We start from the raw sequence: 27,825 nt of genomic DNA, 5'->3' as shown, positions 1-27,825 counted from the left end.
AACTTGATCACCAGAATATGTGAAGGCAAGATTTTCACTAAGTAGGTGTTTTCTAACCACAAGCCACCACAAGCAAGTTAACTAAAAACACCATGCAAATCATTTAGGACCTCATCAGGCTTCATGGAAGATTTTTGTGCTTGAAGGCCTTGCACTTCTGAAAACAGGGTTAGATTTCACTAGTTTTCTGTTTCACAAAGACTGAACAAGTTAATTCTTAAAAGTGTGTGTGTGTGTGTGTGGGGGGGGGGGGGGGGGGGGGCATTCTCTTGGCAAATTGTTTGATTGAGGCTCTTCTGCTTTCCAATTTTAGGGTGTTAAAAAGTCAATTGAAACTCTTACAGGATTCTGCAGTAAATGCTGGATGGGTCAGATTAAAGAACTGAGTAGGCAGGCAGTGTTTCCCTATCACTACATTAAAGACTATGGCCTTACCTTGCGAGCGTTTTCTGTCAATCGTGGAGACTTTGCAGGCTTGCTTGAAGTCCGAGCCAACTTAACGTTGTCAACCCTGCCTGCTCGACCCGCTGCAGCATGGGAAGAGGCAGCTGAGATGTTTTCTTTGTGCACAGCATTTGCAGGAGACCTTCTGGAGGTTTTGCCCGGCGACTTCCGGGTGGAGCTCCGCAGCTTATTCAGGCCTTTTTTTAGGTAATTGCTGCTGCTGTTCTTAGGGGTGTTGTCGATGGTGAACATCATGGACTGCCTGCGCTCAACCTGCAAAGTTAAAGAAGCCTGGTAAGTTTTCTAGTTTGAAACTATTTGTTGTTTTTTTTTTTTTCTCACCCTTGTTAAACAGATTAATCGCAGTGCATTACTTGACAGCGGTAGAGGTGCTATTGATTTGGGTAGACTAGTTTGTGTCTTCATAAAGAATGACATGTTAGCTATGGAAGGTCGCACTATATCCTTAAACGCCTCCACTGGAGACCGAAACAACACCGCGAAGTAGGACCGTCCTCCCCTCAGACATTTTCCATACATGTGTATGTGGGTACCAGAAACTGTGACAATGATTTATACTTTACATACGTGACAAAGGTTACTGCAGTACACACATTTACTTAAATCATGAATTATTAAACCTAATACAGTAATTGCACTGTTATCCTTCCTGTTTTCATCCCTTGGCATTAGTAGGGCCATAGTTGCGCTCGGAGTAACGGCCCTTGGATTTCGACCTGTAGTGGAGACCGTCACTGACATGATAACAGGAAAGCAGAGTTTACAGTCAAAATTCCAATTTATCACCATAGCGCTATTGGTAACTTTTTCCTAATGTTCTCTTTCGCCCTCACTGTGATCTCATTCCAGTGTGAGCCTCGCTCAGAGACTGCTGGAAGTAGGGTCATTAACAGTCAACAGCTTGAACAAGACAGGCGAGTCAATCAGTCGATCAGCTCACAGGCAGCCCTACAAGACACATGACTGACTCCCGGCACGACATTGGCCAATGAGGGCAGGAGTGGATCACAACTCCTGGTCGGGAGTTGATCACAACTCCTGCCCTCATTTGTCAATGTTGTGCCGAGAGCCAATCACGTGTCTTGTAGGAGTGCCCACTAATAAATCACAGAGCACATGCCAAGACAGACAACCATTCATACAGATACTGGGCCTGAGTGGAAATAAATTTGCACCAATGTTACCGATGCTAGTGAACCATCTCGTGACCTATTAACTCATATTACTCAACATAAGCTTTTTATCAAACTCACCGGGCTGAGGCCTAGGTGAAGTTGAGAGCAGGACGGTCCACTGTTGATGTTCTTGTTTTTGGGAGTGAGGGGACGGGGGAAGCAGCTGGCCTTCAGTTTTTTCTGGCGAATTCAATTGATTCAAAACAAGAGTGATCAGGATTTAAAAAAAAAAAAAAAAAACACAAACAATTTGACTTTACAGCAAACAGTCTTACCTCAGGTGAACCCTGAGGAACAGATATCGACGAAGTCCGCTTTGTGCGTCTCAGATTTCTCTCCTGAGCAGAGCTGACCGAGTTAGGCTGCGGGTGGTCGGCTATTGACAACAGGCCCTGAGAACGGATGCTGGCAGTGGCATTCAACTGTCCTGCCACAAGAGAGTGGCGATGGGAAGCAAGAGAGTCCTGCAGCTGGCCTGGCATGACGGATGCTCGCCGAATGGTCTCTGTTGGGTCGCCGGTACGAACGTCTTCGTCTGTGAAAGGAAACATGCTCTTGCAGCCAGTCTAAAGTGAGAAAAAGAAGATTTTGATTGACTACATAAAATCACAATGTGACTTTGGTCAATAATAAACTTAAACTCCCAAAGATGTCTTTTGTTGTCTGTTTGCTTGTTTTTTTTAATAGTTATTTTTCAAATCCACTGTGAAGATTTATTATACACAGCAATGTTTCAAGACATTTATAGGTTGCAAAAACCTGAAAATAGTTAGTCCATGGGCTATTTTGTTTTCATGCAAATGTTGTAATTACAACTTTACTACTGCATTTGCAAAGATTATTGATCGCATTGCATCTTGTATTCAAATTCAGGTAACATACACATTATAGAAGGGACATATAAACTGAGGAGTCAAAGCACAGTGAAATATTTAACGTGTATTCTAAGTTGGATTTCGCTTTGATTTGAATTTTTTTTTATATGTAGTTGCTGTGTTCCTCTTTGATGAAAAAAAAGATCATGTAAGCATGTACAATCATGGAAAAAGTTGATGTTAAATAAAGTTTTTCTTTTACAGATTAGGCTTGGCAACAAATTAAATCAAATAAACCTGATCGGAATGAGGGGGAAAATAAAAAAGGGAAAAAACAATAACAAGGAAATTTGAATCACATGTTTCTGTCCTTAATATATTGTATATTGATGAAGTATCAAGTATATTGATGAAGTATCAAATAAGGACTTGGTACAGCAGATAATCAAAATCAGGTGACTCAGACTCCTGTGTGAGGGTGTGTGTGTGTGTGTGTGTGTGTGTGTGTGTGTGTGGTGGGGGCCTAAAGATGCAATGCTAAATGTTGATATTTATGTTAATACTGATTGTATGTGAACTGTATCTGAATATTTTTGCACAGGATCTATTTTTGATTATATTAAAACTTTCAATAAAAGTTTGTTTGGTTTATTACATTGATTAAATTTGTAACTAACCAAAATGACTAAATAAATAAATGTTAAGATTTTTTGGGGGGCTGTATTGCCAAGCTCAATTTACAGAGGTAAATAGGTTGTGACAATCGGAAATTGTGAGCACTAGAGTGTTAGAAGAGTTGAATAGCACTGATTCTACAAACCTCAAACTCTACAGGATAACTGCTTTTGAGATGAGGAAGGCAAGCTTTGTTCCTGGCCTGGAGTTCAGCAATCCTCATCCAGTCATCAGGTGCATTATCAGGCTCGTTCTCTGCCCCGACGCAGAACGTACTTGTGGCTGAAGGCATCAGAAGTCAGAAAATAATTTGAGCATATACTGGAATTTTAAGTCTCATCTCAAATGTCAGGTGTTATTCAAAAATAGCACAAGCTGCATAGTTTCCAATCTGTTTTTCTTTTTTCAATTTTAGGTTTCTCCTGAATTACAGCTTGGTTGGAACTTACTCTGCGAATGGAGCGTGCTCCGACGATACCCAGGAAGACCGCTGAGCTGGTCGCCAGCACAGACGGGCATTTTGGCGGGCGTGTGGAAAAGCTCCATTGACACAGAACGCGCACCATGGGCACTGGAGAGGTTGGGCTGTGAGCGTGCTGTGTACAGGCTGTAAAACGTCTCATCGCCTTCGACGCTGCCTGGAGTTTTCTAGAGAGAAATCCAATTACTTTACCACAGTGCTTAAGAGGAGAGAAGGTTTGACTGTTTGGTAAGGACATGTGAACTGAAAGAGGTTCAGGGTTTCTACACATCTGGGATTTCCCAGATTCCCTGCCCTAATTTTTAGACTTTTCTTTCTAAGAACATGCCCAATCTTCAGAAATATAGCAGTGTATAACAAATAAACATAGTTTGCTGCTTTCAATGACTTTGCATTCAAGTGTCTCACAGATACGCAATTTGTTTGGGGGGGCACTGTATATACCTAAATCTCATGTCCATTTCCTGAACAGCAAAAACCTCTTGATACTTAATATGAACACAGACATTTTATGCAGCAGGAGACAAAACATTTTGCAGCTCCATGTGGTGCAGCATCTTGCATCGGTAGAATTCAATACAATTTGAATTATTACTTTAGTGACATTCAAATTATCTCTCTGACCATTCCTAGTTTTTCCGTTCACTTAAAGGGTACCAACAAATTTGACCGCGTCTGTGTGTGTTTTATTATTATTAGTATTATGTTATTAATTTTTAAATAGCTGTATTACCCAAATAGGATATTTAACAATTTTGTATCTCAGGAATATTTGCCAGTTGGTGTGGCCTTTGACAAAAGAGTTTCTTGATATTTTCTCGCAGAAATTATATCAAAAATGTATATAGCCACAAAACAAAAATGCTCTGACAGGTGAACACCTTTTTTTTCTTCTTTGCAATAAACATGAGACAAAAGGAACACATCAACACTTGTACCAGTCAGGGGTAAACAATATTTTATATTCGTTGACATGCTGACGCTTTTGCCAGAGCAAGTCACATTAAAGCGAGATTACAGTATATAGTGAATGACAGTAGGTACCCTGGTGGATTGAAACTCGACAGTGACAATGATTGAACTAAGATACTATAAGCCTCCCGACCATTTGGAATATTTGATAGCATGGGGGTGTCCCCTGTTCAGGGTTTCGTTACTAATACAAATAACCAATGTTTGCAAGTCAAAACATCCAAAGCTTAGCCATCTATGGCCATTCTAAACTACCCCAATAGTAAATTGTCAAAAAAAAGTAAAAAAAGTCAACATGTCAACAAAAAAAAAGTCAACAAAAAAAAGTCAACATGTTTCCATTACCTTTGTCATTGTTATGTTGATAACTTGTGTTGTCCTCCTTCTGACAGACGAAGATGGATTTCCACTGGGCAAGCACACTGTTTTGCTTTCTGTGGCAGTTCTAGATGCAAAAAAAATACATGCTTTAATTAGATTATGCTGGGAATTAGAATTGCATCACATTTACAAACACACACAAAAGTTAAACTGAAATTCTGCAAACAACTTACCTGTTGTTCTGTTTTGTGTTCATTGGTGTGAAAAAAAGAGTTTCTAGTGACTCAGCCTTCAGACCACGACGTTTGGCTGCTAGTCTCTCCGAACTACGAATAAGTGGCGTGCTCGATACATCAGGTGCTGAAAGCTTCCTGCAGACATGTAGGACAAATTTCATGCTGCATTTGAATTAAGGTAAACAAAACTCCATTCACGTGTCATTTTCCTTGATTAATTTCAGTCCACTTAATCATTAGTAAAAAGCAACCTTGTGTTGTTCAGAGAGTCTTCCAGGGAGCTTTGTTCCAGACTGTCCGAGCTCATAATCCTTTTGGTCTCCACTTTTGAGTGAACGTTAGCGTTTGAGCCAGGAACCTCCACGTAACACGACTCAGAAGTAACTCCGTTGCCAGAGATTCGGTTGTGTGCACGCAGATTTAGGTCAGCAAGAGCCATCTGAACATAAGCAGATGTGTGAAAAAAATAAAAAAAATTGACTTGGAACATGCATACCTGTTTTTTGGACATAAAAAATAGAATATAATTTTTTTCTGATTTTGGATGCATGGGCAAAACTTGGAGAAACCTCAGTCATGTAAAACCAATGTAAAATGGCATTGAGTTTTTCACCTGATTTCTCATATATTCCGTGGTAGCTGTTGAGACCCATTTTGAAAAATAAGACAACAAATATGGCAACATTTTTTAAAATAAATTCGGTTTGTAACCGAAAACGAAATTTTAACTGCTAATTGATTAAAAAATGTCAATTAAGTGCTTGGTTCTAGGTCGGCTTAATTTTTTTCATTGATTTGCACTCAGCCACTAAGTGAGCTGGGTTGCCCTGTGTGTTAAGTTTTTGCCAAGTTCTAGGTGAAATTGTTTTAATTATTATTTTATTTATTTATTTTAGTTTATTATTATTATTATTATTTGTAATAATCGAACCTTGAAGTCCTGTTGATATACTGCTTGTTTAAAAAAAGAGCAATAAATAGACATGTTTGATCAAACATGTTGAATCATTGTGGTTTCAATATTGACCAAAATAATTGTGATAATTATTTTGGACATAATGCAATAATATGCATCAATGCAATAATATAATAATGCAGCCCTATCCATGAGTATTTTTTTTCTTTTGCTGTCCAATTTTTTTTTGCTTGCTCAAGAGATTTTTCATGACAATTTTTGGTTCTGAGTCTGTCACATCCTACTTTTTTTCATCCATCCAATTTGTTTAGCGGCTTATCCTCACTAGGGTTGTTGGCGTGCTGGTGCCTATCCCAGCCGTCTCACAGGCAGCAAGCGGTGGACATCCTGAACTGGTTGCCTGCCAATCGCAGGGCACACAAAGACAGATATGCTAACCAGTGCGCTAACATGTCAGTAGTAGCAAGGATAACGATTTTCTCTCTCTCCACTATGTAGGCAACTTTAAGCACCGTGATTTGTTAAACGTCGTCAGACTCATCACTTGCCCCCCAAAAAGTATAACATTTTTTTTTTAAATTGTCTCTAAAAGTGCAAACTAAATATTCAGTTCGAAAGCGATCATGTGCATTTTTCTCTCCCGCAGCACATGTCTCATTTATCTATTATAGAGGATTTTAGAAGTGTTTAGAAGACACCATGTTTTTTTTTTTTTTGTTTTTGTTTTTTAAGAAAATTCTACCAGGATGGTAGCTTCCTGTGACATTGCTAGATTTAGTGTATGTGAGTATTTTTAAAGCTCTTTGGGCAGCCACCGGTGTGACGTAGATATAAGGTGCACTTCCTTAACCATTTTAGAAAAATGGGATTCTTCGTGTTACACCAGTGGATGGCAAATGTAGGTACATGTCGGCCTTTGAGATTTTCAAAAGGGTTCTTGCAGCGATCGGCAAAGTTTTTTTTTTTTTATTCCATGCTATGAAAAGGACATTTTTCTTTTCAAAGTAAGTTATTTAAATGATTAATTAAATCATTGCATAAATTGTCAAGTTTTATTCGGATGTGCATCATCATTGATGATGACATTCAGTACACAAATCAGAAATTAAACAGATTATTGATGACCTCATTTCTGCAGTTGCAAAACAAAAAACCGTCGAGTTATTAAAAAAAAATCATACACTGAACAAAAGACAAAACAAACCTGCGCCTCCAAGCGTGTCAGCTTGCTGAACATGTTTTTCTCATTGTTTTGAGCCTTTTCCAATTCCAAGTGAAGCAGTTTGATCTCCGCGCCATTGGCCTTAACCTCTCGCTCTCTTAGTTCCAAAGAGTGCTTCAGTTTGGCCACCTCCTCTTGGCTATCAAGGAGAAGCTGCTTTTTGCCATTGTAGTGACTCACTGCCTTTTCCATCTACAACATGTTATGTTCACACGATAGTCACACACTGAATAGAAAGGTACCAATGCATGTCAGGCTGAGCCTGACACCTACCTGAGTTTTGTAGTGTTCCACAGCCTCTGTTTTAGCCACGAGCTGCTCCTGCAACGCTTCCTTGAGCCTCTTGTTCTCCTCGTTTGCTTCCACTTCTTTTAAGAGTCGAGCATTTTCCAGTTTCACTAACTCAAGCTCTTGCTTGAGCACTTTTTCCAGCTTGAGTGAGGCTATGTTCTCTCTCTCTGTGGCCTGCTTGGTCTGAACAAGTCTCTCCTTCTCCAGAAGCTGCATTTCCACTTGTTTTTCTAGAGTCTTTTCACCCTTTTCCAGCTGTAGTACCTTTGCCAGAAGGGCCTCTTTTTCCAAAAGAAGAGCCTCATTTTCATTGGCAATTACTTTTTGGAGCTCCTGTTCTTTATGTTTTAAAGATTCAATTTGTTTTTCTTTGTTTTGCAAATCTGAATCGAGTGTATTTATTTGCATCTGAAGATTCTCTATCAGCTGAGCAGTCTCTTGTTTGATTTCAAGTAACTGCTGTTCTTTGTCCTTAAGTTGCAGAGATTTCTTTTCTAACTGTTCTTGAAGATCCTGTATCTCAAGCTGAAGTAAATGTGTTTGTTTAGAGGCCTCTTCTGAGACCTCATCAAGCATGTTAGCTCTAGTCTGCGACTCTTCCTTTGCCTTGAGAACCAAATTAGCTTGGAAGGCAAGCTCAGCATTGAGCCTGTCGTCTTTTTCTGCAATTTGAGTTTTGATAGAAGCCAACTCAATCTGGAGCGTTTCAAGTTGTTCCTCAGCCCTAATGAGAAGTTGCTGCTTTTCATTATGACTATTGCTGAGCTTCAGAATTTCCTCTTCGAAGGAGGATATCCGTTTCTGTAGGAGGTCTTCCTTTTGGTTAGTTTCCTGTAATGTCCTGTCTGCTTCTTTCTGCTGCTGATCCAACAAATCGGTTTTAAACTGAACGTCCTCCTTAGCCTGCTTGAGGTACCCTTCAAGAGACTCTACTTGTTTCTTTAAATGCTGAATCTCTTGCCCATGCAAAACGGACTGTTCAGAGGTAATTGTATTCAGTTGCATGATATGTTCCTCTCCAACTTGGATCTTCAGATTCATCTTGCCCAGCTCTGCCTCTGACACAGCCAACTGATGTTGTAGATGGTTTTTCTCATTTGCATGTTCCTGCTCATGTGTGGCAATCAAAGTCAACTGTGTCTGAATGCGCTGTTCAGCTTCAGTGAGCAAATTATTCACCACTGCCAACTGGTCTTTCAGTTGGCTGATCTCCTTCTGTAGAATATCTGACTGTAAAGAGTCTTCTTGTTTCAGCTTGGCAATCTGCTGCTCTTGAGCTTGTATGAGCTCCCTCAGCATGGTTATCTCTCCTGTAGATGATTCCACCAGGCTTTGGATTTTGTTTCTTTCTTCTGAAACTTCCATTTCTTTATTTGCGAGTAGAATGTTATTTGTTGTGACTTGTTCTACTGTAGTTTGAAGTGATTCAGTGACAATTTGTAGTTGTCTCTTGAGATCCTCAATCTCATTCTTCAGCACCTCTGTCTGCTTGCTGCTCTCTATCTTAAGTAAGACAAGCTGGTCTTCTTTAGTCTGGATTTTCTTCTTGAGGTCCTTGGCCTCCTCCACCAACTCCATATTGTGCTTTTTCAGTGTCTCTATGTGGAACATGTTCTCTTTCTCCAATTTGGCAATTAAATCATCTTTAGTCTTCATTTGATCATTAGCAATCTGGAGAGAATCATTCATACTCTCTAGTTGTTTATCTAGACCATCAATCTTCTGTTGAAGCAGTACAGAATGGTTGGAAGTTTCATTCATGAACAGACTGAGCTGCTCCTCTTTGTCATGTAGTTTTGAAGTCAGTCTGCACACTTCTTGTTGAGAAGAAACCATCTGTGTCTGCAATGTCTCTATTTGCAGAGTACATTGTGATTGCTGCTTGGCAAGCTGACACTCCTTGGATTTCAAATTCTCATCAGAATTCTTCAAACATGAAGTGAGGCTTTCCACCTGTCTCTCCAAACTTTGAATGTCTTGTTGAAGAAGTTCTGACTTCTCTAAAAACTGCTTGTTTAATAAAGCTATATGATCCTCTTTAGTCCGGATCTCCTCCTTCATGATACTTACACTAGCTTCAGCAACAGTCAGCTGCTGCTGCAAAAGTTCTTTTTGGCTAGCACTTTCTTGCTCCTGTTTTGCAAGCTGAACCTGTAGAGAGTCAATCTGGGCTTTGGCCTTTGTCAAAGAGTTATTCAGACATTCAACTTGATCTTTTAGATGGTTAATCTGTTCTACAAGGATTTCAGACTGCTTGGAACTGTCTTTCTGCAAGATGACAATCTGTTCATTTCTGGCCTCTAACTCTGTACTGAGCCTAGAAGCCTCCATCTCACTTGCTATTATCTGTTGTTGGAGTAATTCCCTCTGCTTGATGTTCTCTTGCTCAGTTTTAGTCAATAAATCATTCTTAATTTGAACATCCTGTTCTGCGTGTTGGACAGACAAGTTAAGTTTTTCGACTTCGGTTGTCAAAATTTGGACTCTATTCTGGAGAATGTTTTGCTGATGGGAATTCTCTAGACGTATTTGGGCAAGCAGTTGGTCTTTGGTTTCAATTTCACTTAGGTTTTTGACAGATTCATTTGTAAAACTTTCAACTTCTTTCTTGAGAGAGTTAATTTGATTATCTTTATCCCCCAAAATTGATGTAAGAGCATGAAATTCAGTTTCAAGATTAGTCATTTTTTCTTTGGTCTGACTAAGGAGGTACTCCTTTTCTTTACGAGTTTCTTTGAGGGTGTCCAATTCTTGCTTTAAAGCTGAAATAAGTGTCTGCAGTTCACCAATCTGCTGTGCTTTTTGATGCTCCGCTTGCTCAAGTTTAAATTTAAGATGATCAATCTCCTTCTGGAGGGTTGCCCTCTGCTCAGACATTTCCTCTTGCAGCTCTTTGAACATGTGATCCTTGGCTCGAACAATATCACCAAAGCGCAGGTCTTGTTGCTCTAAAAGTTCTTTTTGTCGTGTGATTTCTTGCTCATATGTTGAAAGCTGTTGCATTTTGGCCTCCACATCGGCCTCAGCCTGTTTCAAGCAATCTATTGTGCTGTCCAGCTCATTCTTTAAGCGGCCAATTTCACACTCCAGTTCATCCCTCTGACAATTGGAAAATATGGGTTTTAAAACAAGTTCATACATTTAGCAAAAAGTTTTATGAATTACGTAAAAATAATGCTTTAAGAAGACACTCAATATGAATAACCAATCATTATCCAGTACTTTACCTGAATTACAGGGCCCATGTTTTCTCCTACACTTTCATTTCTAACTGCTTTAATTTCATCTTTTAAACATGAAATCTTTCCATGCAGGATTTGAATTTGTTCTGTCAGGAGCTCCTATAATAAGAGAAAATATTAACAATGAAAATTGTCACATAATTCAGTGACTGTCATGTAAAAATGGGAGAGAAATTTGTATCAGGGTGCCCATTTTCAAAAATGGGGGGTCTTGGTTAATAAGACAATAAGTACATAAAATGTTGGTTAAAATTACGATGAAATTCATGAAAAAGGAAATGTAGTAAAATCCTCTACAGTGAAACCTGCATGTACAAAAATACCCCCCCACATGAAAAGAAAAAAAAAAAATAAAAAATCCATCCATTGAAGCCTTTCCCTCTTTCTTACTTCCTCATACCAGAAAAAATCCCCATTGTATAATACGAAATGTTGTTTTTCTGCTTTTTCATTGCACTGAAATTCACTACAGCAACAAGCCTGCACCAAAAGTCTAGCTTGGTTTATACTTGATGCGCCAGCATGCGTTTTGCAGCACTTGATAGTTGGAGCAGCTTTCCCCCCAGTAGGATGATTTTCTCCCATACTATAGGTGGCTGTAAATGGACTTTACGGCATACAAACAACACAATATATACTGTAAATAACAGATGTAGAGAATCCCAGTAGATTCAAAAGATCTAAATTCTTCCAAACGTTTTTAAACAGACTCCTCATCTCTCTCAAATGTGTTGCTCGCCAGGAGTTCATAGTATATAGTTCACAGTATTCCTTTTCAGACGAATAATAAAGGTGTTTGTACCGGCGAATTTCCATTAGCAATAGGTTGTCCGACACATTTTCCACTCGTGAAAAAATTTAGAGATATGGGTTGCAGAAAATCTTTTCCTCATGGACGCCACACCAAGGGGCAAAAAACATCATTTGGCGCGTGGAGGTTGCGACAGTGTCAAATTTAAACCAAGCGTAATGCTTGGAGACAGGATAAAAGTAATATAAATGAAAGACAGATGAATCAAAGTGACAGACATTATTTAAGAAATTGATGTAAGGATGGAAACAAATGCTTGTAGATTTGGCAATTTCTCCCTTTTTTTCCCCCAATGTTGGATGGTTTTGTTTTTAACTTCAGTCAGATTGTAGATTGCACAACACATTTTTTTATGTTTGTCAGAGACACAAATTTGCTATAGCGAAAAGTCCCCTGTTGTGAAAAATTTCAAATATGAGGAGTTGTAGAGGAGTTCCACTACAAATAAGGCTCAGATTAGCTCAAAATTACTATTAAGTCAAAATTAATGAAAAAAGACTCATGAATCAAAAATGTATTCTGAATCAAATTGTGAACCCCTAGAAACTGAGATGAAACCGAGAGGATTCACAACCGCTTGCGATAGTAGACAATCTTACCTTTTGTGCATTGGCTTGATTGAGTTCAGAGTGTAAATGGTCTATTTTGGTTCTGCACTGCTCCTGTTCAGATGCTTCTGTTTCTTTCAGCCTGCCAATTTCAGCTTGAAATGTGGATAGCTGTGCATGAGCTGACCGCATCTGAGGAAATGCAACCCATTGTGACTTAAAGGTACCATGTGTATGTTTTGCAAAAATCGACTTTAAGTACACGCCTGACTGCATAAGGTCATGAGTTCAGAACCAAGGTGCATTCTTATTCATCTTTTGAAAGCCTGATTATTTAAATTTGTTTGCAGGTTACCATCAAACACTGCTGCAGATTTTCAGGCCACTTCAAAAGAAAGTAATTTGGGTGGAAAACAAGAAAAAAAGAAAAAATGTGTGAACCACTGTGTTACAAAAGGAACAAAAACCAGAAAGAAGCATAATAAAGTCATTTAGGTATTTGATCCAACTTGATCGACTATAAAATAACTGATAACCAACTAAATAATTTTAAAACAAACCTTTAGTATTAAAATGTAGTTTTTGCATACACTGTATAATTTCAGCATTAAAGGGGCCTTAAAGTTTATTTTTGGAGAGAGTTTTGCGATGTTACAATGATGATTTCTCAACCTTACCGACGTTATTCTTGTCTTTTAGTTTTGATTTGCTTCTTTTTATTTTGTAGTGGAGGATGACGTTTACATTTATCTGAGGAGTGATCTTGATGCCAAATTGAGGAAGAAATATTTTCCACTGAGTCGGCCAAGTAAACAGCAATTTTTCATTCATAGGTACAACGTTTTATGGTCAAAAATGTGCATTTGGGAGCACATAGCCGGACAATAGTCAGTAAATTCAGCCGCGGGAAGAATTAATCTGATGACAAATGGGTTTCCACAGAGACTGATTTGATAGGAGGAAAGAGTGTTAATGAGTTAAAACTTGAAAATGTGCCAAAATATGCCATTTCCAATCAAAAATAAAGAAATTAATTAAAAAGTTCATTTGTATTTCATGTTTAATTGGTTCAAAGAATGTCAAGCGGAATGGTTTGTCCTCACACATTTTCACCTGACAAAATCTGGCCCTTTTTGGAAAAAAAAACAAAAAAACATTCGGACACCTCTCCTCTAGAGCGACGGAGAACTTTTCTCTGACTTCCTTGGACTACTTAAACTGAGTTCTGAATGAACCGTGCAAACCATAACTGATGGCCAAAATAAACTCTGAGCACACTGGCTTAAATAATGTGACGTCGCTGTATGCACACAGATAATGCGCTTCATGTGGGAGAAACACAAAGAATGACTGAGAAAGATGTTTTAAATGAAAGAAAGGACGAGTAGCAAAAGCTACATCACATGCTCATGTGAGTAATCAACATAAAAAGTTATGTGCATAATCTAGTTAAGAGAATGCAGAGTCTCTGAGCTTTGGCCATGTGTTCATACCTCTGAAGAGAGAATACCATTCTCCTCTTCAAGTTCAGTGACTTTTCGCTCCATCAGTGAAAAGCTACTTTTACAGTCTTTGTTTTCTTTTATAATTTCTCTGAGTCGCAGTTGTAACCTAGGAAAAAAAAAAAAAAAAGAAAAATCAAGAAAAGTGGGAGCAATAAGTTACTTAAGAACTGTATTGAGATAGACAACATGAAAAGACTAGGCTTTGCAAAGTCCTGCGTCTGTATACACTGGGAGAAAATGTATACATGATGTATTTTTAATGTCTAAGATTACAGCATAAATGTCACATTTACTGATCATTTACTGTAAATCATAAGAATTAATGGTCTACTTAAACTAAAAGTACACAAACACTTATGCTGGGCAGCTGTGGCCAAGTGAACAAGATTGATGCCTGCCACCAGTGAGACCCCAGTTCATTGTACTTGTACTGTGATTATAATGAGATTTGGAGAGAAGAGCTGGTCTTACGAATTATTCTTGGACTCAAGTTCATTGATTTCTTTTCTGGTAGCATGCTCTTGATCATCCTGCTCCCTTTTCATCTTGTCCAGGCGATACTGCAACTGATTAATATGAGATTCTGTGTAGGGGAGGAGAAAAGAAAAAAAAAAAAGAAGGGGGGGGGGGGGGGGGTATTATACTTCAAGTGTTCTGTGTAAGATGAACTGTACCCCAGCTGACACTGGACCCAACCATTTACATTTACTGAAAGTTTCAAGTTTTTGGCATACGACAAGAAGCCAAAGTACCTGTAGAAAACTTGCCAGCATGAAGAGAACATGCACAACACTAGAGCTGAACAATTTATAATAATCCTCCCGCAACTCTCCCTCAACTTTTTTTTTTTTTTTAAAGGTCATCCATGTATTTTTGAAACAAGGAAAAAAAAAATAATCTGTATTAGAAGTATCTATATCATAATGTATTATTTTATAAAAATGTTTTGGTCTCATTGGGTTGGCTTCTACAAAAGTAAAGGAAACTTAACCGTGCATTGATTTAAAAATGAGTTAATCTACTTCAATTAGAGTTGTTAAAACACAAAATATGTGCATGAGATTTTTTTAAGGGAACACTATGACAAATTCATAAAGTTTTCAAACCATGTGTGCACATAAATCAATTGGTCATTTAACAGATGAAAAAAAGTAATGCAAACAACATTGATTGAATAGTTACTTAAACTTTTTGTTCTATAAAAAAAACATGGTATGTAAACATGTGGAATACACCTCCTAGGAACAGAACTCAAAGACACTAAATTAACAAAACATACACATGAAAATATTTAAAACCTAACCCAACCAAAATGACGCAGTTGGTTCCAAAATACGGTCTTTCCAACTTGAAACTTGCATTGCAACACTTTTCAATGTGGATTTGAATTCAATTCGTTGTTCAAACCTACGCATCACCTGACAGGGTTTGAGCAAAATTTCAAACCCAGAACCTACCATGTTGATTATGGGTACCCAACCAAAGACTAAATAAATTGAACACATAGAATGCTTTTGTTTTGTTTCTTTGTTTTTTCCTTAAAAAAAAACTGAGCAAAGAGTGCAGGACCATAACAAAAGATAAATTCAGTACCTCTTTGCGCAATGAGGCCAATCTTGACTGCGAGCTCCCTCTGCAGTCCATCCCTGTAATCTCGCTCTCTAATCATCTCCCGCTGAATCTTTCTTAACTGGAATTTGGGAGTGTTCATGATTTCCTGAAGAGGAGATGCACTGTGGATACAAATAAATGGTGTAAAATGAGTAGTTGCAATAATTGAAATTTTACTCAGATAAATGTCAGCTTTTGCTTTTTTTTTTTTTTTTTTAACCAAAAAACAAAAACAAAAAACAACTGAAAACTGAATTGAAACTAGTAGTTACAATCGATACAAACCAACCCCAAAAGCCCAATAATTATGAATTAAGGGTTAGGTTGTGAAACCGTTACAATCTTTTTCCTGAAACAACATAGGTATAAATCACAAATGCATTGTAAAAATAAGGTTGCACAAGCTACAAGTTACAAACTTACAAACAACAACAAAAGAAAAAGCTTAAAAACCTGATGTGCTAGAAATGATGCTTGGGGGGAATAGCATCTAAAATATATTTGGGGCATTGCCTGCCAAAGCCAATGTGGTATTCTAGGCGGGATTTGACATGGATTCCCCACTTCATTGACAATACACTCACACACACACACACACACACACACACACACACACACACACACACACACACAAACACACACATACAAGTTCAATTTTAACATTGTCCTTCATTCATGAGCTAATCACACAATTTATGAAATGAAATTGAATTCACAATTTCGTAACTTTTGTTACTCTCAAGGCAAGTGACTAGCTGTATCACCTTATTTTATTGCGCATACAATAATTTTAATACGTGCACCAATGTCCATACATTATACTGTCAACAGGAAATCCAGACTAAATCAAAGTGATTTTCATTTGAAATTATATTAATTGGGTATTGTTTTAAGATTAAATCTGAACGGTTCCATATCCATGGTACGTAGTCAAGCTATCGTGTGCAACTTCCCTACCTCTCTGCCCAAGTCGTATTACCTTTCTGCTCTTTGCCTGAAATTTAAAGGTATAAAGTGTCCTAATTTTAATCTTTGCATATGTTTTTTGCACTTCTTTTAAGATTGCTTGCATTTCATTTATGTGGCATCTTTCTTTTCTGTTTTTTTTTTTCCTTCATTCATTTGCATCATTCCTGTGTTTATACCATTCTGCCTGTTGCAAAACGTTTGACACCTTCGGTCACTGTATTAGCCTGACGAATAGGAAGCTGCAATCATTTTGTTAAACTATTGAGCAAGAGAGAAGATCTTGGCTCCAGGTAGGCTCCATTAGTCAACGATACCTGACAGAAGATGATGCCACAGTATCCAAACCCACAAACGTGATTTTCTTTGTGCGATGGAACACAGGGGAGTCTTCATCTGAAAGTGAAGAAACGGTTGACACACTGGAGCCAGAGATGCTTCTCGTCGGCTCGAAAACGTCATGAGGGACAGGCAAATCTGAGGGGTAAAATAAACTTTTATATTAGCTGCAAAACATTAAAACCCTAAAAGCACATGAAATGTCAAAATAGATATAAACTCACGTTTCTTTGCAAGGTAGGCATCAAGACCACTGCTCAGATAAACATAACCATCATTCTCCGTCACAAAAGAAACAGTCAGATTTGCAATCTCCCTCTGACAAGCGAGAAGGGAAATATGATTACAATGGCACAGAAAGAATGAAAACAAAAAACGTGCTAACGCAGCAATTCTGCCTGTTACCTCCACCGCACAATCCAAGGTTTTAAGGGTGCACCGGTCGCTCATCATGTCCTGGTAAACCAGCAACAGAAGCACCTGAAAATATGAAGAGCATGTCAGACATTCCACATTACAGTATTTTTGTGATGCCTGAGGGATCATGCACAATAATATTGTGTAATTGTTAAGGAACGATGTTCAGGCACTAATTCAAATACTGTAGGGACTAAAGACTATGCAAGACATTAATAATAATAATAATCATAATAACAATAATGACATGTAATACAGCATAAAAAAAATAGTTTTCCCAAGAGGTACCTTTGAAATCTCCACAGTCAGGTTGATTCCATTTTTTATTTGGTCCCAGGATATGGATGTACCTTTGGTTGGGCTAAATCTGCAATCCTCTGAGCAACAACAGGGTATTGAGGTAAATTAGTTTTCTCAGATGGTAAATTAATAATTGAAAATTACAATGTGCTGTCAGAAGACCAGACTGGAAATATGATATTTGGAAAAACTACTTCCAGATACATTTAATAAAACTTCCTACATGTGTGAATAATTGCATTGTGTGAGATATCACAGACAGACAGACAGACAGACAGATAATCATACATGGCACACTAATGGCACACTAAGCAATTATGGTTGGGCAACAGTCCAAATTGTTTTGTGACACACCTGTCTTTCCCTTCAGTTGACTAGAATACGGTACTTTTGATGAAAGAAAAACACATATGCAAACAGATATGAAACTCACTCTCCACAAATTCCACAATGATTTTAAAACGTTCCTCCACAGTATTAAATGAAGGAGGATTTGATACATTTTTCCTGCAATAAAACAGAAGTATGTATAACAAAAGTATACAATAGAAACAATGCATATTCCGAATCTATGTTTCTAGTACTGTACTCACAGTGTGTGAACAACACTAAGAAGCAACTCCCCGTCTTGTAAATCTGAGATGCTAATTTCTCGTTGGGCCAGTGTGAATGTATTGACCTGAGACACAGCACGGAGGACAGATAAGGCAAACGCTAATGCGAACGTACACTAAATACTGAGACTGAGTTGACGTCAACTTACCCAGCTAAGGAGAGCCTTCACACCCAGATTACAAAGTGTCATGTTGACAAATCATTCCTAGCAGTTCTGTGTGGAGCAAGAACCATTTACCGTGTTAGGAACACGCGCACAGTGAAATAAATCGGTGACAAAATGGTAGACCTCTGCAAACATCATGGCAGCAAACGGAAATATCGCACTGTTGAGTTGTACTTGGCAAATATCGCTAGCGAGTCAAAACATTCATGTTGCTAATGGCGACTTTGATAAAAAAAAAAGAAATCATATCATTAAATGTTGCACAAGGCGACTTACCTTAATAATTAAATCGGTAAATATTAGCAAAACGTAAAACCAGGACAGCTCACGTCGATGACATACACTTGCATGAGGAGAGCCGAGACTATGTTTAACCGTTCCATGAAGTAAAAAAACAAAACAAATTTTAAAAACTATTTTATAACCAAACCAACCAATCACGAGCCTTCTGCTTCTTCTTCTACTGTTAAGAAGCTGCTTGTGTACACCAATGAGATTTCGTAAGATCACGTGTCAATGTAAACAGCTGTGATTGGCTAGAATGACAGCATTTCTGGAGCGTTGGCCTGTTTTTTTTTTTGTTTTTTTTCAAATTTAGACAGCCAGTCGTTAAACACCCGGGGTATTACCATGGAAACAAACTATTGACTTCTGTAAGTAAGCGTCCCACAAAGATGACATGCTGCAGACTTCACGATACTAAACTCTTAGCCAGGGAATAGATTGTGTTGATTTTCACTTGTATGCGAGATGTCATGTGTGTGTGTATGCGGGTGATTTTTTTTTAAACTGCATTGATCGTAAATATAACCAGGGTAGTTTTCCACTCCACGTGAGTAAACCTGTAGATCTGGTCTGTGACTTTACAATGTTGTGTCTGTGTCGTTCCAGGTGAGAGATGATGATGCATGGACCTCCAGTGGATTTATCTTTTAAAGCTATCGGCAACTTAGCAGGTAGAATATTTATCATCTTTATTTTCGTCATATTTTAAGCTTTTTAGAACATTCCTACTGTGGGCTAGGGGTAGTTCTTCCATTTTCCGTCTTCCGAGTTCCGTGATCTTTGTCTGGGATGGAGGTGATTCTTTTTTATGCTTAAAGGGATAGTGTGTAAGATTTCGACCGTTTTTCATTACGGACTGCAGGAGGTGCTGCGGGTGCGGCATTTACCATTGTCCGTAGCTATGACAAACATGGCAGCTTCCGGAGAAGTGCCACCCCCATGTAATTTCATTTAATGATAACTAGGCCGGTGATTATATTTAAAAACATACTGCTGGTCATTAAGAACACATTCATTTGCAAGTTTTTGAAATTTACAATCATTTAATTTATTCATATTTAATGAAAAACGGTCTAAATGTTACACACCGTCCCTTTAACAACTTTCTAATGAGCTTGCCTTTTTCCTCCGGCAAAACCATCCATCCATCCATCAACATTTTAACCTCTTATAATGAGTGAGATGTTACTAACCAATTTTAAGAACACCTACAATATTTTATGCTTAATGGGTGTAAATTATCTTTTATTCTCTTTGTATTTCCCATTTACCACCCCAATTCCCCAAAAGACATTCTAGACCCCAATTTTTTCTATTGTCAACTAAGTTCATTTGCATTTTGATGCATTTTCAGCAATTGATTAAAGTAAGCAATTTCAGCAATGACTCTCACTGAAGTTAATTGTCCACATTTCAGATGCACTGTCAGAAGAACCAAACAGAGGTCTGCGGCCTTCAAAGAGAAACTCGGCAGGAAAGTTCCAAAGTGTCTCCCTTCGTCTTAATAACAATCATATTACAAACCTCTATGACCTTCACAAGACCATCAACCATTTCCTGTCTGAACCATCACTGCTTGCCTGGCTGGACCTTTCGTTCAACCAAATCACAAGTATAGACAGAGTGAGCTCTTTTTACATATGTTCCTTGGCTGGCTTTTGCATATGAAATACTGGACAAGCTTTGCACTTGTGTGTTCTAGGTTTTGTGTGAGCTGCCCCAACTGCGGGTTTTATATCTTCATGGCAACCGTATATTTACTCTTTCAGAGGTAGACAAGCTACAAAGTCTTTTACATCTACACACCATTACCCTCCATGGAAACGTCATTGAAGCAAACAAGTCCTACAGGTTACGAATAAATTAATATGTAATCTTTTCCTTTTTGTGGTTTAATTTAAAACCAATTAGAACATGTTACATATTACTGTACGTTCTTTCAAAGAATATTATATACTTACAGTATGGGATATTTTTTTTAGCTTGTGTTGTGAACCTATGTGAGGAAAAAGCATACCAACCAGTACTGGCAAGCATGTTTTTGTGTAACCTTGCTACAAACATCTAAATGAAAATCTTGGCTGCTGCTCCAACATTGTCAGTACAGTATTTTATTCTTTAAAAAAAACAAAAACAGAAACCTCTTGTAATTTTTTGGAATATGTCATGGACAGGAAGTCTGTTAAGTCAATGTACTTTTACATGACAACTTAATGATTTATTTATTTATTTTTGTCAAGGAATCACGTGATATCTACTCTGCGTGACTTAAAGACGATGGACTTCAGTGTTGTGACCCCTCAGGAGCGAGCCTTGGCACAGATATGGCATCACAGTCACAATCCAGGCAAACAAAAGAAGGAAACAGTTCATTGACCATAATCACAAGACCTTCATTGAAATATGTAAAATATAGGGTGGGTTATTTGTCACAAAAATTGTCACGTATACATTCACGATTTTCACATTGTTCTCATCCACAGAGTCATACTTGATTTTTATGTTTTTCAGATCCCAAAATGTACTTGTATTTGATATTTTTACATGCATTTCAGAATGAGTAATTGATTTTTAATCGTTTTAATATGTGCAATTATCTGATTTATCATTTGTGTTTACCTCTGCTTTAACCGAGGAGTTATTTCTGTGGTTGCCATTCATATTATCCGTCACTTCTCTTTCTGGCAGCCTTGTCCAGGAAGGTAGTCGAATTATGGTCATTCTAAATAATAGTTGAGTTACTCTGTAAAGCTTTTATCAAGCTTCTTTCTAAATAAAAAAAAATCCATGAACGCACTAAGCAGTTACCATAATGTATTCAGTGTTCCGTCATTTATAGTTGGGGTCACGCTCCAAATATTACCTACAAGGTGTAATCAAAGTTTCTCAAAAATAAAGGATGCTTTTTTATAAGACTGTCAATATTTTTCAAATTAGTAGACAAACGCCCTTCAAAAACTTTTAAGTCATCAAAAAATCCAAAATGTGCACATTATAGACACAAGAATATTTTGGAAAAAAAAAAAGAAACAAAACAGAAAATCCACTTTGTAAGATTTTTGAACAATTTATCGGTGAAAACGGGTGGTCTATAAGTATTGGGCAGCCAGCAAAGGTTAAATTCTCTGGAGTGTAGACTTGTTCAGGAATGAAAGAGGTGAAACTGTTCCGGTCGTTCTTTGGCTCGTTACCATGCCGGAAGACACAGCCATGTTTTAAATACAATTCTCTGACCAAGGGAAGGTTTTGTGTAAAACCTCACAATACATGGTCCCATTCATCTTGCCATTGATACGGCCCAGTCTTCCAGTCCCTTTTGCAGAAAATCATCACCAAAGAATTATGTTTGCATCCCCATTCTTCACAGTAGGTATGGTTCTCTTGGGATGCAACTCGGCATTCTTTAGCATTCTACTCCAAACATGGAAAACCAAAAAGTTCCATTTCGGTCTCATCTGACATCACAGTCTCCCAGTCCACTATATCATCCAGATGGTCTTCAGCAAATTTCAGACGGGCCTGTACATGATGTTTGTGTTGTTGGGAGTATTTTTTAAGCAATGCAGGACTTCACCTCATGCTAACGGAGTGTTACACATTGTCATCTTAGTGACTGTGATCCCAGCTGTCTTCAAATCATTGACTAGTCCCCACCGTGCAGTTCTGGGCTGCTTCCTCAAAGTTCTGAGGATCATTTGCACCTCACTGGGTGAGATTTTGCATGGAGCCCTACTCCAAGGGAGATTGTCAGTTATCAGTGTCAGGTCCAGGCACGAGTAGAACCTGGCTTGTTCAGGCAGGAGAAGGTAGTAGCTATACTTCTTCCATTTTCTAATAAAGTTTCCAATTGTTGAGCTTTTCCTCATATTCTTCATTTGTTAGTTTCACTTGAAACATTTTTTGTTATTGTTTAGAAATCACTCATCTGCTATGCTCTACAATGGACTTTCTTCAGGAGTGAGCCTTGGTACTATCTGGCACCACAGTAGCAACCCAGGCAAAAGACTAAGTTAACATTTATAGTGATTGAAGTCCAATTCACCAACACATTTGATCCAGTTTAGGTTTGAAGACATTTGTAACATATAATCCAATGAAAACTACATCAAAACACAACAGCTGTTGAAAGGTTTTAATGAATTAATAAAGAAACAAACGAAAAAAAAGTCATATTTTTTGGTACTAGCCTAAGATATTACAAATATAATTCAGGTAGTATTACATTTCAGAGGAACAAAACAAAAACTGGGAAAAAAAAGCCAAAAACCCATTGCAAAAAGCTCAGACAGGGAGCTCAAATAATCACAGCCTTGCACGAGATCCCTTTAGAGCGTCTCACTGTGCTCCCTGCACATTTTCTTACACTCTCCTCTAAAGAGCAGTATGTGTAAAAACAAAATAAATAATCTCAAAAAGCTCTTGAATCTTTTGATCTTGCTGTGGTGCTATGGATTGTTAACGCTTTCCCCACACTGCTACAATGGGTAATTTTTGATTAATACAAACAAATCACTCATATTACAATCGGCAGCAAAAAGCTTGGTTTGAAAGCTGACAAACAGCCCCCAAAGTATTGTTAGATTTCATAAAAATGGTTGTCCTCACAGCCAATTGTGAAGTTTCCACAAAACACCTTCTACAATCATCTTCAGCTTTAGAATTAGCCAAAAAAATTCTGTACAAAGAAGGCAAAAAATAATACACATCTTTTCCTATACCCCGCATAGGACCCACCCCACCTCCCCGAACCGTAGGCCTCCAGTGCTATACAGGTTTTATGGGATTAGAATCTATATCACACTTCAGTGTCGTGAAACCTATTGCATCCTCACCAGGGGAAACAGACAAAATATTGGCCAGTCAATTAAGCTCGCAGAAATTCAAGTACTGAGCAATGTGCTGTCAAAATCAAATGGTTACCAATACTGTGACTGTTTTTACTATTTTGTTGAAAGTAATACCTTCCAATTCCTTGGATGGATATCTGAAATGCATAACCCTAAACAAACGTGAATTAGTTATAATAAAGAACCGCTAGCAAGATCAATGACAGTACTTGCACATTTTATTTTGTTTTAAGATGTGACTGAGGGGAAGCCAATTATGACGATGTGAGTTGACAGATCCACTGGTTTTCTATGGCAGAACAACTTCTCACTTGACCATCCATTTTGTACAGTGTGACAAGATGTGGTGCTACGTCGCGTTGTCTGTGTCTACGTTGCATTTTGAACCATAGCCAAAAAGCAAAAGACGAGGCGATAAATGGTTGGAAAGAAAGGTGAGGTTGCAGGAGTGACAAGGACCGACTTGACCAATGGGAGGAGCGATATGCAGGCCAGAGTTATCGGATCAAGGAATAGCAAACTGGACCACAAGTTCTTCTTTAGCATCCACTTTGATTTGAGAGATTGCACTGAAGGCATATGCCGCTATCTTGGACACCTGAAAGCAAAAAGCAGATGAGGAGGACTTAAGAAAAGCAATCTCAGATTTGTTTTTGACTTCACATTCAATTGGGTGCAGCATTTCAAAACTATGGCACATACCAGAAAGAACTTACTTAACAGATATCAAAATACAAATGAGTATGACTACCTGCTGAACATCCGAGTATGGCACCAGGTCACTGGCGAGCACTTGGTGGGGCTGGCTAGTGAGGGATGGGAGAGCCAGGGTTCTACTTTGGGGCATACTGCTGCTCAATACAGCAAGCTTTGTACTGAAAGGAGAAAAAACAAAAACATGCATTTCACAAACATTTTGCCCTTGCTTAAAAATGTTATCTTATGTCCATTATAGTGGTTAGAAATATGGTCACCACTTGTGGAGTGGAGGAAGCAATTCGTTGGATAAGTCTATTTGCTATTCCCAGTGACTTGAGGGATGGGACAAGATCTCGTACAACATCTTGCAGGATTACAACACCATGAGATTTCCCGTCTCAGCGCAGCACATGTTCTTTTTTTCTTTTGACCGTTTTTTATGAGCAATGGAGTACACGGGAGATTGCTCTGTACTGCTCTGCATGACAGTAAAATACACCACCGAATGTGGTGAGCCTTCAAAATAAACTACTATACCAAAATAATGCATGAACATGAACGCTTTCATGTTGACACAAAGGTTTTTTTATTTTGAAGTTGTTCCCAGCAATTGCTTACTTAAACCCGCACAAACTGTTGCTTACGCAGTGAATCACGAACCGCGTCTTTCGTCACAAACAACCCAGTTCAGTGTTCTAAAAAAACAACTTAATCACGTTGACATTTTTTGTATGCCCCCCTTTGCTAGGGTTTAGCGCAGCCTCGAGCATAAATTAGCTACTAGCTAGCAGTGCTCTATATCGGCTTGTGAGAGCAGTTGGGATTACTTTTCAAAGGCAGTTTAATACTGTAGATGTAAGTGACAGGATGCGTGACGCTAACAGCCAGACAGTTGCTATTCTTACTATTCAATTTTTTAAAAAACAGCCTGACTCAAATGTGTGTTCTGTAGTTCCAAAGTCACAAAGCAGCCCGGTACCAGCTGATCCGCAGACAGGTACCGGGCTGCGGGCCAGTGGTGGAGGACCCCTGTATTAAATCATATCAGTGTAGTTAGTCTTAGTAGTGGTACTTTTTTTGAGTACCGCATAAACTACCTCCCAACAAAGAAAAAAGGATTCCAGGTGTACCTGTATTGCCGAGCTCTGTCCATATATTCATGCGGCTCCATCATGACGGAGTCAGCAGCCGACACATCGATGATGTTCCTTGCACAACAAACGAGAACTTTTAGTGACTTAATTGCTTATATGACTGAGTCAACTGTTTGGTAAACCACAATCTTACTGTGCCGTTTTGGTGAGGATGGATGTGAGCAGGGCCTGTTCATCTGTTCGGGCTGAGGGGACCGTAGGAGTGACCCAGTCCGTGCCATTTGGGGGTTTGCTGACAGGGTTCGGATGGGTGATCAACGGCTTACGTTCATTATCCTTCAATCATAAAATAAATAAATAATATTCATTATATGCTCTTAAGCTGTTACCTGGACCTTCCAGATGCAATGTTTACTTTCACCTAAACCAGAGATTCTCCATCAATGTGCCATGTTAAATCAGTGTGTTATGTTTTTTGCTCCATTCCTGTTAGTATATTCCTGTTACATGTTATAAGCTCAGATTTCATGCTGAATAAATTAGTCAGTAAATTTAGAATTGAGATTTTCTTTTTATTTCCCACTGGCTCACCAGCTGTGGGAGGGGCTATAGGGGTAAGGTGCAGTGCGAACTGGGCAGCGCTCAGCTGCGGGAAACTTGATTTGATCACCTGGTGCAGAAGGTGTCTCTAGGGACATGGAATGTCACCTTTCTGGCAGAGAAATAGCCTGATTTGGTGTGCGAAGCAGAAAGACCTGACTGGACATTGGACTTGCCTCCACACACAGCTTGGCTTCTGGTACCAGTCAGAATGGAGGGGGAGATCGACAGGTGTCTTTTGTCGTAGAGAAGAGGCTGAGTCCAAAGGCAAATCTCTCATTTATTGGTCATCTATGTTCCTACCCTCACCTATGTGCAAGCTGTGGGTGGTGACTAAAGGAACAAGATCCTGGATACGAGCAGCTGAAATGGGTTTCTTCCGCAGGATGTCTGGGCTCTCCCTTGGAGATAGGGTGAAAAGCTTGGTCATCCGCAAGGAACTCTGTCGAGCCGCAGCTCCTCCGCTTTGAGAGGAGCCAGTTGAGGTGGCTCGGGCATCTTGTTGGGATGCCTCCTGGACAGCTCTCGGGGGAGATGTTTTGGGCATGTCCCACCGGGAGGAGCTTCCAGGGATATCCCAGGACAAGCTGGAGAGACTATGATATTTGGTTTGCCTCGGAACGATGGGGATCTCTCCGGAGCAGCTGGATGAGGTGGGTGCAGAGAGGTAAGTGTGGGTTTCACTGCTGAAGGTGCTGCCCCTGTGATCCAGACCCGGAAGCAGTAGAAAATTGATGGAGGGATTTCTTTATAGTCTTTAGCTGAGTTGTTATTACACAATACATTTTAATGATTTTTTTTCTGAGTTTACATTACTTAAAGGGGCACTGACCTTATTTATCAATTTCCAAAGTAAAAAGTTCATATGTTGTCTCTAGTTCATTTGACAATTCAATTACTTTTAATGTACATTTTTCACTTGCTTTTGAGAAAACATGACATCAAATGCTCAAGGGTCAGGTAACAACAAATTACAGCTCATCTTGCCTACATCACATGACCAAACATAGAAAACACTATACCATGATGCTTGTTACAGAAGCCTCGATCACATGATGTTGTTTGTTTTAAAGCTATTAACTGTGCATTAAAATAGTTTAACTATTAAATTAGCTATCTGCAAAATATAAACTTTCCAATGATTAAAATGGGTAAAATAGTTTCCTATCTTCTTAAGGTGTTTCGCTAACATTTTCAAAAAGCTGATTTTATATGAGAAAATTAGAATATTGAGACGGATTTCTTTTGAATTTGTACCCTTCTTTGCATTTAATTAGTAATGACCTTTTTTAGTCTTTACCTTTTTCAATCTTGGATTGGACACATAACCATACACCATACTTAAAAACTAAACGTTTCACAAACATAATTAAATCTGCTGTAAAAACTATTAAAACCCACGCAACCGTAACCCAAACTATATTAACCTTGCTACTTTTGCTTCCGCTAATGGCTAACTTCCAAATTTTAAGATGGAAAAAGGAATGACGCCGTTGAGACTATAATGAATGAACAGGCATGTTTGTTTCCTCAAACGGAATTAGCGGAAGACATTGAGTCACACCACACAACAAAATAAGGAACTTTAACTTATCTTGTGACAAATAGGTGCTTTACAAGACAGAAGTCGTCAATCAATGGTCACTGAGATCAGCTTCACTTAGCTATTAAGATAGCCAAGCAACTCGTGACAGCTTCCTTGTCTACTTTCAGCAGTTCTCATTTCCACCGTGTGCAAATGCAAACATTGCCTGAGCTAGGCCGTCACTCCGCATGCTATATGTGGTTTAAAATCACAAATAGCACAATAACTGTGTTTTAAACACACACACCCCGAAATCCCCAAGTTTATACGTACGGGAGTCCTGCACGGAAGATCGCAAAAAAAAAACAAACAAAAAAAAAAACTATGGAGCTACTTTTAGCAAGCTGAGCGGCTAGCTACCTGGTCTGCGGACTCGTTGTCGCTGCTGTAGCAGCAGCCCATGGCAGCGTCCGGTACACTCCGGCTTCCCGGTTTTTCCGCAGAAAGCAGCCGTGTTTGTCCGCGCCAACAAACATAAAAATCAACTTGGGGGTTATTTGGACTTCATCAAAAAAGGATTGGAGACTTTCGGCAAGCTACTGTCGATTGCAGCAGCTCCTCAGAAAGCTCCACCAGCAGACAGCTATCACATGACAGCTGCTCTGCCCATGCAACAACAATGACGT

At 38.8% G+C, this 27,825-nt stretch overlaps 3 protein-coding genes across 4 annotated transcripts in view; 1 reads left to right on the top strand and 2 right to left on the bottom strand.

The window, feature by feature from the left end:
* The window catches only part of LOC148416151 (uncharacterized), a 19,487-nt gene extending 1,027 nt beyond the window's left edge, over positions 1-18,460 (bottom strand). Inside the window, exons 1-24 of one of the 2 annotated variants that reach the window (XM_088427611.1) lie at positions 18,366-18,460; positions 18,072-18,137; positions 17,902-17,987; positions 17,742-17,815; positions 17,297-17,385; positions 16,997-17,071; positions 16,816-16,909; positions 16,570-16,729; positions 15,269-15,408; positions 14,147-14,258; positions 13,664-13,781; positions 12,222-12,362; positions 10,797-10,910; positions 7,552-10,668; positions 7,261-7,470; positions 5,392-5,579; positions 5,138-5,275; positions 4,929-5,028; positions 3,580-3,778; positions 3,276-3,412; positions 1,916-2,206; positions 1,719-1,820; positions 436-717; positions 1-157 (exon numbers count right to left, since the gene is read on the bottom strand). The exon at positions 1-157 is cut by the window's left edge and continues 86 nt beyond it. In XM_088427611.1, coding sequence (XP_088283737.1) covers positions 122-157; positions 436-717; positions 1,719-1,820; positions 1,916-2,206; positions 3,276-3,412; positions 3,580-3,778; positions 4,929-5,028; positions 5,138-5,275; positions 5,392-5,579; positions 7,261-7,470; positions 7,552-10,668; positions 10,797-10,910; positions 12,222-12,362; positions 13,664-13,781; positions 14,147-14,258; positions 15,269-15,408; positions 16,570-16,729; positions 16,816-16,909; positions 16,997-17,071; positions 17,297-17,385; positions 17,742-17,815; positions 17,902-17,987; positions 18,072-18,113 — 6,045 coding nt within the window. In that variant the 5' untranslated portion in view covers positions 18,114-18,137; positions 18,366-18,460 and the 3' untranslated portion in view covers positions 1-121. The remainder of the gene's footprint in view (positions 158-435; positions 718-1,718; positions 1,821-1,915; positions 2,207-3,275; positions 3,413-3,579; positions 3,779-4,928; positions 5,029-5,137; positions 5,276-5,391; positions 5,580-7,260; positions 7,471-7,551; positions 10,669-10,796; positions 10,911-12,221; positions 12,363-13,663; positions 13,782-14,146; positions 14,259-15,268; positions 15,409-16,569; positions 16,730-16,815; positions 16,910-16,996; positions 17,072-17,296; positions 17,386-17,741; positions 17,816-17,901; positions 17,988-18,071; positions 18,138-18,365) is intronic. The other variant, XM_088427612.1, reaches the window with a different exon arrangement.
* A 194-nt stretch (positions 18,461-18,654) lies between these two features.
* Positions 18,655-22,228, top strand: lrrc51 (leucine rich repeat containing 51). Its single transcript, XM_088428244.1, has 5 exons — positions 18,655-18,742; positions 18,981-19,045; positions 19,792-19,997; positions 20,077-20,225; positions 20,615-22,228. The coding sequence occupies exons 2-5, from the start codon at positions 18,988-18,990 to the stop codon at positions 20,748-20,750; spliced, it is 549 nt and encodes a 182-aa protein (XP_088284370.1). The 5' UTR covers positions 18,655-18,742; positions 18,981-18,987; the 3' UTR covers positions 20,751-22,228.
* A 263-nt stretch (positions 22,229-22,491) lies between these two features.
* lamtor1 (late endosomal/lysosomal adaptor, MAPK and MTOR activator 1) lies at positions 22,492-27,810 on the bottom strand. Its single transcript, XM_088428245.1, has 5 exons — positions 27,560-27,810; positions 25,208-25,350; positions 25,051-25,128; positions 23,973-24,096; positions 22,492-23,819 (listed from the first exon to the last, which is right to left on the bottom strand). Exons 1-5 carry the CDS (start codon positions 27,599-27,601, stop codon positions 23,727-23,729), a joined length of 480 nt encoding a protein of 159 aa, XP_088284371.1. The 5' UTR covers positions 27,602-27,810; the 3' UTR covers positions 22,492-23,726.
* Positions 27,811-27,825: the final 15 nt, after the last annotated feature.

This window comes from Hippichthys cyanospilos, chromosome 11, assembly GCF_059441005.1.
Source record: "Hippichthys cyanospilos isolate Australia breed blue-spotted pipefish chromosome 11, RoL_Hcya_1.0, whole genome shotgun sequence".
In the NCBI taxonomy this organism is placed as follows: domain Eukaryota; kingdom Metazoa; phylum Chordata; class Actinopteri; order Syngnathiformes; family Syngnathidae; genus Hippichthys; species Hippichthys cyanospilos.
The sequence above is the reverse complement of the archived record's forward strand: the minus strand, read 5'-3'. Positions and strand labels throughout refer to the sequence as shown.